Raw genomic sequence first — 13,387 nt, 5'->3', positions numbered from 1 at the left:
TCACGATGTGGGAAGATTTTATTCTCGCTGTAGTATTGTTGTTGTCGCCGCTACCATGTTTTGGAGACACTGTGTGTTTCATTGTGAAAGCGAAACTACTTTGTTTGGCCTTCCAAAAGAGGACGATATCCGCTTCGTCATGCCTAGAGCTGATCCGTGCTGGTTGCTGAGGAAATACACCGTGGAAATACACCCTTTCACCGTGGACGAAGCGGACTCCAGCCTGGGGTCGTCACATGAGGTTGCCGCAAGCCCGCCGGCCGATCTTCACTCAAGCCTGCCGGCCGCCGCTCACTCTAGCCCGCCGTGTGTGACGCTGTGTGTTTCGTTGTGAAATCGAAACTACTTTGTTTGGCCTTCCAAAAGAGGACATGACTAGAAATCAGTGGTTAAGTTGTATTTACAACACTGTTCCAGAACAGTTCAACCCAAATATTCAGATGTGTGCAGCGCATTTTATGGAGGACTGTTTCCTGATCCTGGCAGAGTAGACTACAATGCCAGCTGTTCTGACTCACAGACTGTAAGTACGTTTTCATATTTAAACGCGAGTTTTGAGCAGTGTAGAGTAGCGCTTGTTGTTTGTCATTTCTCCGATCACAAATACAGACATGGTTTTATGTTTATGCGGCGCGATGCAACGCAACGCGTAAAAAGACAGTATAAGTCATTATAATCCATAATTATGTCCCCACTGGATGCAACAAATGCCTCCTTTATAATGGGTTTTAATGTTTTTGTCTCGTTGCTCCGACCTGACAGGGCATCACAGTATGGTAAGGGGTGTAACATTTCCGTCACACACTTGAGAGATTCGGCCAATCACAACGCATTGGATAGCTGGCCAATCACAGCACATCTCGCTTTTCAGACCGATGAGCTTTGTAAAAATCGACGCGTTTCAGAAAGGCGGGGCATGGAGGAGAAACAATAATGTACAGTATGTGGAAAATAATGTGTTTCTTGAATCTTAAACCGCATAAACACATTTCATTACACCAAATACACAAAATAATGTTCTTTTTAGCAACATCATATGACCCCTTTAACAGAATACTGTAGTTCACACAATGTTGTCACCAAATTTGTCATCAATTAAACCTCTATGACTTTCTTCTTTGGCACAGAGAAGAAGATATTTTGAAAAATGTTTATTTATTTATTTATTGTCCATAATCAAAGTCAATGGATTCGATTTGTTTCTTGTATTAGCAGAAGAAAGTCAGTAAAAACTTGAAATGACATGAGGGTGGTAAAATGGTGAAAGAATTTAAATCTTTGGGTCAACAGTCCCTTTTAGAAATCATTACAGTTGAATGTTAGTGTCTGTAATGGCATTGAATACACATATTCACCAGTAGCTAATTAATTTCGATGTACAGTATCTTGTTACTTTTATTAATGCCTACAATTCAAGCATAACAGTCATTATAAAGTAAGACGGTAACCACAACAAGAAGGTCAGAGAGTGTAATACGTTTAACAGAGGCCTGCATGGCTGAAAGACAGTGTATTTCTTTCATTCTCCATCTTTTCCTCTGTTACTGCAAAGTGAAGTCACCGTAACTTAAGTGCTGTGCCATTTTATGGCCCTATCACACAGCTCATAAAAAGAAAACTAAATCATTCACATGACAATATAGACTTTTAATGACCTATACAGCAAACACAAGCATGATTTCATCAGGTGGACACATCTTGAGCTCTCAGGTTTTGAGATGAGGGACGAAAAACCCTCCATGCTGCTCTTTTTGACAATTTTTAGAAGTAGGACATAAATTAACTGATCCTGAAAACGTTACAAAAAAACAGACTCCACCCATACTTGCTCTGTCATTAAACTAAATGTTAGTAGCATTTTGAGTCACTCGCCTCCTTAGTGGGTTGTAAACAAACAGTTTGCAAAAATGTATGTTTGCTGGAGACTTCATGCAGGAGGTGCAATGACAAATTTAGAAAGAACTGTTGTCAGCAGCAGAGAGGAAAGTGTTCATGGCGTTAAAACACACTTAAATAGTTCACTCAAAAATTTTAATTCTCTCACTGTTTACTCATCCTCATGTCATTCTTAACCCATGTACTGTTATTTTATCTAACACAGAAGGAGAAATTTCAGATGTTTTTCCTCTGATACTCTTGCCTTCCAGTCAGCTGTTAACTAAAGAATCAGATCACTGAGTCAGTGAGTTGAACTCAAGAACCAGATCAGTTCATTTTACGAATAATTACTTGACATTTGCATTTATTCATTTAGCTTATATCCGAAATGACTTACAAATGAGGAGCATCACAAGCAATTTGTCATAGAGCAAAGCTTAATATAAACTTTTGTTCAGTTGTTTTGGGAGGATTCTTTTAAATTATTTCATCCTTCAAATCAACTCAGTGGCCCAGTTCAACTAACACAAGAAATTCTACTCAATTAGCTAATTCAATTTTAGTTCATAACACAAAGCTATCAAGCTAGTGAGCTTGACATATACTAGTTTAGTGTCAGAGTTGTTGTTTTTTAAAGCAATTAATACTTTTTTTTACTTTTAGCAAGGATGCATTGACTTGTTTAAAAATGAATATAAAGACTTCTACATTGCCACAAATGTGTATTTCAATTAATTGCATTCTATTCATCACAGAATCCTGAAAAAAAAAATTAAGCAGCACAAATTTTCAGCTGTTATAATAATACGAAATCAGCATATTAGAATGATTTCTGAAGGATTATGTGATTCTGAAGACTGGAGAAATTATGCTGAAAATTCAGTTTTGCCATCACAGGAATAAATTACATTTTAAAATATTTTAGTATAGTTATTTGACAGTTTAGAGTTATAATAGTTATTTTGTAAAATGTTTCATTGTATTTCACAATATTGTTGCATTTACTGTATTTTTGATCATATAAATGCAACCTGGGTCAGCATAAGACTTCTTTCAAAAACATTACAAATCTTTTAGTGTACCTGGTCACTGTAAATTATCAATATAAGAATCCTTTCACCTTTTTCACACTTTTTCACGAAATAACATACAGGTTTGAAGCAACACAAGAGTGAATAAATTATCAGAATTAAAAGAAGGGGAAAAATCCTGTCTTGGAAGACATTAAGTCTGAGTGTAGACTGTAATCAAACACATGCTGCTGACAGCTGATATTAAAATCTTTCTTTTAGGTGTCATGCCACATCTATAAAACAGCATGTTTCCATTTTCTCAGCAATGCTGTATTTTACCAGGTCAAAGAAGTTGTTTTTTCAGGAGCAGAACATGTTAAAACAATGCTTGTCAAATGCAATTATTCAAAACTATTTAGTATGTTAAGGCACCACTTTGGAAAATTATACATGATTGAGACTAATTATGAAAATTGGAGATGTTGAAACAAACTTCATGTTCAAGGAACACTTAATGATACGCTATGTGGCAAAAATCTTCCATCATGTGTGCAAAGGGATCTTCCATTCAACCTGGTCTTCCTGCTAAAGTAAACAGAAGTAGTCCTACATCATATATAAAATCATATATGGGCTGAACCATACAGTATATGTTATTATGTAAAGATTTAGGAGCTGTTGACTGCCGCACATAGCTGATCATGATCATTCTTCAAGACCACTCTTGTGTTGTAGAGGGTATGATTAATTGGGTGTACACGTTTCCCATGCATCCAAAAATAATTTGGGAAAGAATCCAGCAGCAGCAGCAACCTCAGAAAGTGAGGGAGAGCTGTGTTAGAAGACCTCATTTAAGGAAATAAAACATGATGAAAGGACCATAATGGCAGAAATGCTTAGTGATGAAGATGCTGACAAATCCAAAAACATTCACAGACATGCTCTTAAAGTCTACTGTACAAAATGTGCGCCCCCTTCTGGACACTTTGTGAAATTCTCAGCATAAACCCCACACAAGAGAGAAAAAAAGAGTCAAAGTCAGATGTATTTTCCAGAACGTCTTTTTATATATTCTTTATTAGCTGTTTCTGGGTGAAGCACTTACAAAAATACACACGTAAAAAAAACATAAACTTGTTTGGCCTGAAATAGTACATTTTATGAAAGCCTCACACACTCTCCGAACAGACACGATGAGCAAACAGAGTCAAAGTGGCCCCTGTATGTGCATTTCTCAAGGAAAAGAGTTAAATATGTTCTCTAATGGTCAGGCACATTCGGATCCATCATGTTTGTTGTTATGGACAGCAGGAGGCTTTCCGTTACCACACCAACCTGTTGGATCTGTCTTCCCCCTAATGTTTTTGTATATGTTTTTCTGGGAGAAATTCAAATGCACCAGACAGTCCAAAAAACTGAGGAATTTGTAAAGACAACCAGACAAGGCTGAAATTGGAAAAGTGATTTTCAATAGCAGTTCTGTGATGGCTTAAAAACATTTTGAAATAATTATATTTAGATCTACCTATCTGTCTATCTGTCTGTCTGTCTGTCTGTCTGTCTGACTGACTGTCTGTAGATATAGTCAAAATATTACACAAATGCAATGCTAACAGCAAAAAACATCAAAAAGATAGATAGATAGATAGACAGACAGACAGATAGATCACAAGAACTACAAGAACAAAAACACACAAGAACTATCTTGTGTGTGAATTATTGTTTACATCATGTTACTAAAGATAACAACATTACATAGAGAATTCCACATCATACAGGCTATCCATACCCTAAAAATGACATTGTTCAACCCAAATTTAGGACTAAAGTGCATCTTTTGCAGCTTTGAGGGGAGCTTAACAAGATCTAATCATGGGTCTAAACACTCAAAGAAAAAGCCATCCTGAAGTGTCATGCCAACAGTGGGCAAATCTGCTTGGTAATTACAGCCTTGCGATGAGAGGGGAGGTACTAGTGTGGTAGGTGCTTTTTTAATGATGCAAGGGCCAGATATGGTATAAAAACCCTCATCATTGTGCTAGGCAGCAGCAGATCCTGTCTGGCTCCTACCACAAGGATATTCAGAAGTGGGAGCCACAGTTGTGTTAAACTTCTTATTTATTTGGAACCCAAGTATGCCGGTAGGTGTGCATTTTTTTCTTTTCCTTTGGCTTTAGGAAACTAGGCCCTGATATTGAATGACATCTATCAGCAGGTGCAGATGGGAGGGCGCTCTTATTACTACTTTGAGTTATAATTTAAACCAAGTTAATTTTAATGGATTGGAAGATGAAATCATAGTTTATGGTTGTCAGCTGTTGTTTACTTTAAAAATGGCTGAACCAATTGGTCCATTTGAATGTTTCAGCCTTCACCACCAGCAATTTTCTTTACATCATCTCATCTAACTCTTTCGATTCCATTGCAGATTTTACCTCAGAGAATGGAACTTCAAGTAGCAAGCATTCTTCTTCTCCTGGTTGCCTTGACGGCTGCCCATGGTGAGAGATATGTTGTCAAGAAGGCGATGAAGGCCCCTCAGTACCAGCCTTACTCAGTAAAAAGCCATGGTATGTTTCAAATTGAAAAATGCTTCCCTTTGCTTTCTGCAGCTTGCTGAAGATCTGCTTCTGTTTGTGGTACTTGATCTAAATGAGGCAAAACAAATCTTAGGTAAAAATTAGGTATGCACATTGCAAAGCTGCATGAGTAGAATCCAGCACACTGATTGGCTGCTGATACACGGTGCTTCCTCCAATAGTGTGATGCAACTTGTCTAAGGTTTTGAATATTCAAATTTTAGATTCATTGTAGGCTAAAACATGTCATGCCTTTAAAGATGCATCATACTATGAAGTCTGTTCTGCTGTCTTTGATTATATACCAGAAGTCATTTTTAAAATAATTTTTGTTTAGGTAGCAAAAATGCATTTTACATAAAACTGATCCTTTAGTCCTATAATATCTTTCACTAAATTCCAGTCTGGAGTGTTGAACAGTAGGCTGAAGGATGTACTGTATGAAAAATTCAGTATGTTGAATCCGTTTTCTTACATTGTGTTTAACTACATGGTTCAATGAAATCAGCAAAGTTCAAATATATTCATAGAATCATCCTTAGATTGGTATTACTATACAACAAAATACTGTACAGATTTATATGATTTGTTTGAGTAGAAGCAATTCCATGTTATTTTAGATTTGAAAGTATATGCACATTAAAACCAACCAACTTTTGAAAGTTTTAAAATGAGCTTCTTAGAGACATGTTGAAAAGTGATTTGTCTGGGTGTGTCATAGCAAAATCTAGACACATCTGTTTTGTTTCATAAAAGCTGTGCCTAGAAGAATGACCTTTGGTATGATGCAGTTTACAAACCAATAGATTTGACCACATGAAAGCAATCATAAAACTGAAGCCCCAGCCACATAAATATATATTTTTAAAACAGGGATTATATTCTAAAGTGGAATTACAAAATGCACAAAAAAGAATAGATAATGTAATGTAAAACAGACAACTGATTGTTATGAATATATGTAGTATGAATACAAAATATATAAAATAAATTTAATGCTGAAGTACCTTGGATTTTAAGTTAAAATCACAATACAATATTTAAGAAAGAGTTATATCCCTTAAGTCTTTGGATAAATATTCTGGACTGCCTTTGTCCAGTCAAGTTTATTTATCAACAATACAGCAAAACAATGCAGCATGCAATTGTAGGAAGTGAAATGTTTCTGAAATTAAATAAAATAGAATCACAGCTATGAGATTTAAAGTTAAAATATAACATTTGAAACAAGTACTTTATTCAAAAAAATTAAAGAGATAAGAAATATATATATATATAATTTAACATACAAATGTATGTATACATTATACTTATAGATTTGTCATGCATCAACGATACACAAGATTTGAAATCTTTTAATGTGTTATTTGAAGTTTTAAAATGAATTATTTCTGATGTATGAACACAGTTTTTACAAAAGGATCTTGAATAAAAAAGGACTTTATAGAAGATCTGTAGAGCATACTTACATACTCATACTCAACTTGATACTGTCTTCCTGCTTCTTAGGAAAATAGCTCTATTTTAAAAAGCCTGTAGTTATATCTGTGAACCATTCTATAGTCAAACAATTACTAACAAGGCACTATATGGTTATAGGACCACTTTTAGTCAAACATTTCTGTCCAGATCTCTAGAAACACTGTATATTATCATTTTTATACTGGTATATTGTACTCGTAGTGTATTGTCAACATCAAATTACATGAAATCTATTCCAAAGTGGCAATTCCATCTATAACTGATTATTACCACTGATGTACATAGTGACTGTGAATATTGCCACTGATATGCTTTTTGTTTTATTACAGTGGTATCCGTAGCAGGAGAACCAGGCACCCCTGGTGAGCCAGGCCCACCTGGACCTCCTGGCCCCCCTGGAGAACGAGGAGAAGATGGTGAAGGACTGCTAGGGCCACAGGGACCCCCTGGACCACCTGGTCCTGCTGGTTACTCAGCACATGGAAAACCTGGTACTCCAGGTGGACCTGGCAAACCTGGAGCCACAGGTGCACCTGGACTTAATGGAGATACTGGTGCACCTGGTCCTCAAGGCCCCAGAGGAATGCCTGGTTCTGTTGGTAGCCCTGGACCAGCAGGCATTTCTGCAACAGGCAAACCTGGAACCGCAGGTCTGCCAGGAGCAGTGGGACCACAGGGTGCGCCAGGTATTAAAGGACATCCAGGTATTCCTGGTGCACCAGGACAAAAAGGAGAAAGGGGTATTGGGGTTCAGGGGCCACCAGGTGAGAGAGGTCCAGCAGGACCAGTGGGCGGTACTGGAAAGCCTGGTGAGCCTGGTGTTGGAAGATCTGGAAAATCTGGACTTCCTGGTGAACCAGGTAAATCAGGCTCACCTGGCCATGATGGGGAACCTGGACCCATGGGTGCACCAGGTCCAAAAGGTCAAACGGGTGCTCCTGGAATTGGAATTCCAGGCAAGCCAGGTGAGAATGGTGCTCCAGGTATGCCTGGCCCTGCTGGCCCCAAAGGTCCACAAGGTGCAGCTGCTGCTCCTGGTGCTCCTGGTGTTCCAGGTTATGGCAAACCAGGTGAACCTGGTGCAAGAGGTGAGAGGGGAGTAGCTGGTAGCCCAGGTACAACAGGTCCGAAAGGTGAGCCAGGTTCTAAAGGGCACACTGGATATCCAGGTGCCACTGGTCCTATGGGTCCAGCTGGTCCTCAAGGGGCAAGAGGTTTCCCAGGTGAGAGGGGAGCAACAGGTGATAAGGGTGGTCAAGGTCCAATGGGACCTCCAGGGCTGAAGGGGCACAAGGGAGAACAGGGACCCCAAGGCATTGAAGGCAAGCAGGGTTATTCAGGTGCCACAGGCCAACCTGGTCCCAGGGGAGCTACTGGTGCTCCTGGCAACAAAGGAGATGCTGGCCAAACAGGTGCTCCTGGTGCCCAAGGAACATCTGGGCCTGTTGGACCAAAGGGTCATACAGGATATCCTGGAGCAGCAGGTGAAAAAGGAGAGGCAGGTGCTCCTGGAGCAAGAGGTCCCGTTGGCCCATCAGGTCCTTCAGGCCTACCTGGCCTTAAAGGTCACCCAGGTATTCCTGGATCACCTGGCCCAGCTGGTTTGGCTGCCAAAGGAATTCCTGGACCTCAGGGTCCACCTGGACTTCCTGGATCTGATGGACCTGCTGGACTTCCGGGTCCTGCTGGACCTCCCGGCCCTCCTGGTCCTCCTGGTGAGGCCATATTTGAGAAGGCCCAAAGTGAAATTTCATACCCAGTTCTTGTCAAAAGTCCTGTGTCTGCATTCACTGTTGCAACTGTGACACCTTATCCCCCATCTGGCACCCCAATTAAGTTTGATCAGATTGTGTATAATGCAGAGCAGCATTATGATCCCGAGACAGGTCTGTTCACCTGCCAGATTCCAGGAATTTATTACTTCTCCTATAGCATGCATGTGAACGGTGCTAATGCTTTAGTGGCACTTTATAAAAATAGTGATCCAGTCATGTTCACCTATGATGAGTACAACAAGGGATTTGTGGACCAGATGTCTGGTAGTTCTGTCCTTCAGCTCAATGAGCAAGACACTGTTTATATCCAGATCCCTGATGATGAGGCTAATGGTGTTTTTGCCGCTGATAATGTCCATTGCTCTTTCTCTGGGTTCCTGATTGCCTCTACGTGATAAGGTGATCAACCACATCACTTCTAAAACATCACTATTTCTCAAACAAAATATCCTGTTCTGCAAACCTTGATGCATAACAGATTGTGCTGTTGTTCTGAGAAATACAAGCATCTCAACTTGAAAATTCCAAGCAGTGGTGCCAATAAGAAGGAAGTAATTTATGCAACACGTTATCAGGGATAGAAAGACAGTTAAAACCTTAACAATTTCATTTTTTGTGTGTGTGGATCGAGCATGTGAAGATGTGTCCTGATAATTTCATGTCTTTTCCTCGTTTTTTGTGTGTGTCTTTTTTAGTTTTCTTGTTGCTGATCACAGTGGCTAATTCAAATCTTTGTGTCTTATTTTACTGTTATTGTTGTCCTTATATCCTTACTGATTATACAGAGAGAATGCTCTTCCTGACATCCTTATATCTGACTTGGAATATTGTGAGATGGTGAAAATGATGAAAAACAAACTCACAAGCAAACAAATAAACATCTATAAATGTTATCCCGAATTATTAATTTTGCTCTGTAAACCATAATGACTAAAATAAAATATTTCCTGAAGAGTTCGTCTGTGTTTGTGTTTTAGTATGCTGAATATATTCATGAGTCAATTGCTGTGATTTTAGAAACAAGGTTAACTACAAAGTGGTATACGATGCAACAGAATTACAACAGCACACATATCTAAAGGGATATTTCTATTTTGTGTTGGGGGTTACAAAAAATTATGATAATAATAAATTCTGTAGTTTCAAGAGCAGTGTCTTTAAAAACAGGACAGGGAAGTAAAGAATATGCTTTGATGACTGTGTTAAGTTCACCCAGTCAACCAAAAGATGTGGGTTAAGTGGAGAGTCAAATCAAACAGAAACGCTGGGTGGAGGCAATCAGAAGCTGGGAGCCACAAGCCACAGGCAGGCACTGCATTTGGAGGGTTTGAGGGATGTGGTTGAATAAAAAAAATGAAGACAAGAGCACCTGGAGTGTAAAGTCGTTGCCATCCGTTAGAGCAGATGTGGGAGCCACAAGTTTAACATTGCCATATATAAGATGAGTATCCAGCAACTAAACTAGGAACAGGAATATTTGGTGAAAACACACTTATCTTGTGGTTGCTAGATTAGGGGTGGGGTTCATTTTGGAGCGCAGAAAATGCATGGTTCTAAATTATCTTTAGCTTCTGTGGTAGGCTAAAAACATCCGAGAAGTGTCTGTTAACATTCATTTTATACTTGGAAAGCATTTGGCTTTTCTTGGGATTCAGAAGAACGGTATTTACCAGTGCGGAGGATAAATACACAAAACATTTTCATACCTCAAGGTCTTTGTGATTTGAGAAAGAGGTGGAGTAAAGCCTACAACCCCTCATATAATTACATAATTAAAAGTTTTATCATGGTGCTGTTGTTCAATACATGTTGGCACAATGGGTTTGATGGTAGAGATAGTCATGGAAGGTTAGAAGACCTCAACCAAAATAACATTTCACATTATTCTCTTGTAAAATTCTCAAAATTGCTCAATTACATAAATTTAAGGCTTAATGCATTTATATTATATAAACGAATATTGCAAAATCAAAACTCATATCGTCTGTCTAAATCCTTTATTTTAGTTTTGCATGCCCCTAAAATGCAGGGGTAAAAGAAGCATTGTGAATGATTTGCACGCAGTTACATTCCATTTAAAAATCAAGCAGAGATGGTGCTGAAGTATTTACAGGAAAGAAAGAAAAAAAATCTACTTGACGATTGCACCGGCAATTTTTCAAACATTTGAGGAACTCTGCTGGAATAAAAACCACTTGGACTGCATTACACATGACAAGTCAAATGTTTCGATGTTAAACATTTTAGAACATCATTCTCATTGAAACAGGATTATTCCCAGAAAGAGAGGGGAAAAAACTTCAATTGATACCATTGATATTAAGAAAGAAAACATGATAAAGCCATTTTCAACATCGTAAAATCCAGCAATGACAAAATCCAATACCAATACATAATGCTGCACTATTGCACAATGCAGCTGCTGAGGTTTTGAGCACCTGTTTTAGTGATTCATGTAACGATGACAGTAAAATCAAATGAGAACTGACCAATAACATCTGTAAATTGCTCAGTGGCGTTGTTACTGATAGCTCCTTTTTCAACACGCTTGATTTACCCAATTGTATGGCACCAGTACCTTCAACTAACATTTCAACTCAATGTCCTTACGACACTAACATAGTTCACCTACAAAAGAAAATGAACAAAAAAATTGTTTTTGAAACAAGCAATGCTCTATTAATCTCATTCATCCACACACACACACCCACACAACTGCTACAAAAAATTATGAAAAACATGGGGGAAAATGTGCCTTTCACTTCCAATCATTCCATCCAACTTCCTTCCTTCAAAATGCCATATACAATGTAGTGGATGGAACAGGAATGGATGAAAGTATGGGAGAAAACAGAAGGTTTGAAATGTCATTGGTTTTTGTACAAATTTTCCATGTTTGTGCTCCTCGGACTTCATCTAAAACGGGCTTTTCACCTCCATCTTACTCTGTGGCAGCGGCTGGGGCATCGGAGCTCTCTGCGGCCACTGGTTCCTGAGGAGCAGCCTCTGCATGCTTCTCCTCAGCTGGCTTCTCTTCGGCTACCTCACTGGCTGGTTTTTCCTCTTTGTTTTCAGCTGGTTCCTCAGCTTTTGGTTCATCAGCTGGAGCCTCCGTCTTGTTCTCTTCGCTGGAGGCCTCAGGCTTGGCCTCCTCAGATTCAGGTTCAGCATCCTTTTTCTGCTCACCGTTCTCCACAGCTGCTGCCGCCGCCGCCGCCGCCTCTCCACCTTCAGCATCCTTTTTGGCGCTCTTCTTAAAGGAGAAGCCGCTAAGTTTGAAGGGTTTCTTAAAGGAGAAACGCTTTTTGGTTTTGGCAGGCTCACTGCTCGCCGAAGCAGAACCGTTTTCATCTGTTTTGGCCGTGTCTTCGCCATTCGCAATGGCGGAACTCTCCGCTTCACCCTCAGGAGCAGCCTTCTCTGCACCTCCTTCCTCAGCCTTTCCTTCCTCTGCTTTTACCTCCCCATCGGCAGAGTGCTTTCCATTGGCCTGCACGTCCTCCGTGGCTGCTTCTGCATTTGGAGAGGCATTCCCATTGGTTTTAGCATGGCCATTCTCCTGTGGGAATAAGAAAATATGAGTTGTGTTTTTGCACTGTGCACAAATTAAAACCCAAATGTTTGTATTCATTTCGCATTTTTACAACCTACAAAATGCTGTATGAAAACACTATCTGGAGTCTATAGGTTCGCCACGTGGGTGAAGTCTCATGCACTTTGTCTGGCTGATGCTGTTGCCATTTAAGTGAAAGCGTTGCAAGATGGACGAGTATTTCCACCAGCGCTGATCAAACCGTGGAGATCATCGTTTTGAGGGCACAGATAGTCTTGCAAGGCCACTTCTCATATTAAAGCCATTTCTCATATTAAATCCATGGATTGCGTCTCATAGCTTATTTGTACTTCCATTTTATCAACAAGATGCGACAAAGGCGTGGTGATTTTACCGAAATGCCTTTGCACGACGCAAAATCTTAATAAAGCTACGATGATGTTCCCATTTAACTCGTTTAAAAAAAAATCGGAATTAAATCACCCAATTTTAACGTAATTATATGATTGAAAAAAAAATTACTTGCCGTTCAAACGCACTGGTTACATTTGAGGTCCATTCCAATCAACGGGCAAATGAGAAAATTGTAATTTAGACTAAATCTAACAAATGTATGCACCTCATTTAATTGTATACAACAATAACGTCGATATTTAATACAAAATGCTGATTTTCAGTGGAAATTGGAGAGTCCCTTTGTTGATCGGCTCATTGTTCATTTGAACCGACTTGGTTTTTGGTACTGCACACCACCTCAAAACATCACACGCCTGTACAAAGACAATAATTCAAGTTATTACCTGCCCGTTTGATTTATTCGCAGCCTCGGCTGGTTTTTCGGCAACAGTCTCGTCTTTTGCTCCGTTTTTGGAGATTTGCGCTCCCATGCTTTCACACGCAACAAAGAATCGCAGATCAAATGAATGAACAAAGAGCGCGAGCTTCTCCCCTCAGACGCGTCGCGTGCTCGCTCTCAAGAGCGTCTGTTTTCAAATAAAACCGCGGAAAAGGATAACGAGAGGTAAAGCTTTGATCAACTGATCGGGGAAAAAACACTAATTATAGCACTCTCTCAAATAAAATATATTATTTTGGGATACGAGATGG

The 13,387-nt window shown here is 39.4% G+C and overlaps 2 protein-coding genes across 2 annotated transcripts; one reads left to right on the top strand and one right to left on the bottom strand.

The window, feature by feature from the left end:
• Positions 1-4,945: 4,945 nt before the first annotated feature.
• On the top strand, positions 4,946-9,669 carry LOC107583471 (collagen alpha-1(X) chain-like). The gene is made up of 3 exons (XM_016269676.1): positions 4,946-5,032; positions 5,320-5,461; positions 7,282-9,669. Exons 1-3 carry the CDS (start codon positions 5,027-5,029, stop codon positions 9,120-9,122), a joined length of 1,989 nt encoding a protein of 662 aa, XP_016125162.1. The 5' UTR covers positions 4,946-5,026; the 3' UTR covers positions 9,123-9,669.
• Positions 9,670-10,707: 1,038 nt separating this feature from the next.
• LOC107583470 (myristoylated alanine-rich C-kinase substrate-like) lies at positions 10,708-13,359 on the bottom strand. Its single transcript, XM_016269674.1, has 2 exons — positions 13,081-13,359; positions 10,708-12,286 (listed from the first exon to the last, which is right to left on the bottom strand). The coding sequence occupies exons 1-2, from the start codon at positions 13,165-13,167 to the stop codon at positions 11,669-11,671; spliced, it is 705 nt and encodes a 234-aa protein (XP_016125160.1). The 5' UTR covers positions 13,168-13,359; the 3' UTR covers positions 10,708-11,668.
• Between the last annotated feature and the right edge of the window lie 28 nt (positions 13,360-13,387).

The sequence above is a fragment of the Sinocyclocheilus grahami genome, unplaced genomic scaffold, assembly GCF_001515645.1.
Source record: "Sinocyclocheilus grahami isolate Dianchi unplaced genomic scaffold, SAMN03320097.WGS_v1.1 scaffold54.1, whole genome shotgun sequence".
In the NCBI taxonomy this organism is placed as follows: domain Eukaryota; kingdom Metazoa; phylum Chordata; class Actinopteri; order Cypriniformes; family Cyprinidae; genus Sinocyclocheilus; species Sinocyclocheilus grahami.
Note: the sequence above shows the minus strand (reverse complement) of the source record. Positions and strands in the feature narration are given on the sequence as shown.

What these genes read in the sequence shown, in the direction of transcription:
- LOC107583471 (XM_016269676.1), top strand. An exon ending in TTACTCAGTAAAAAGCCATG is followed by an intron (nt 5,462 to 7,281) that starts GTATGTTTCAAA and finishes GTTTTATTACAG; the next exon opens with TGGTATCCGTAGCAGGAGAA.
- LOC107583470 (XM_016269674.1), bottom strand. Translation starts at nt 13,167, where the DNA reads ATGGGAGCGCAAATCTCCAAAAACGGAGCAAAAGACGAGACTGTTGCC. An exon ending in CGAATAAATCAAACGGGCAG is followed by an intron (nt 12,287 to 13,080) that starts GTAATAACTTGA and finishes TTATTCCCACAG; the next exon opens with GAGAATGGCCATGCTAAAAC.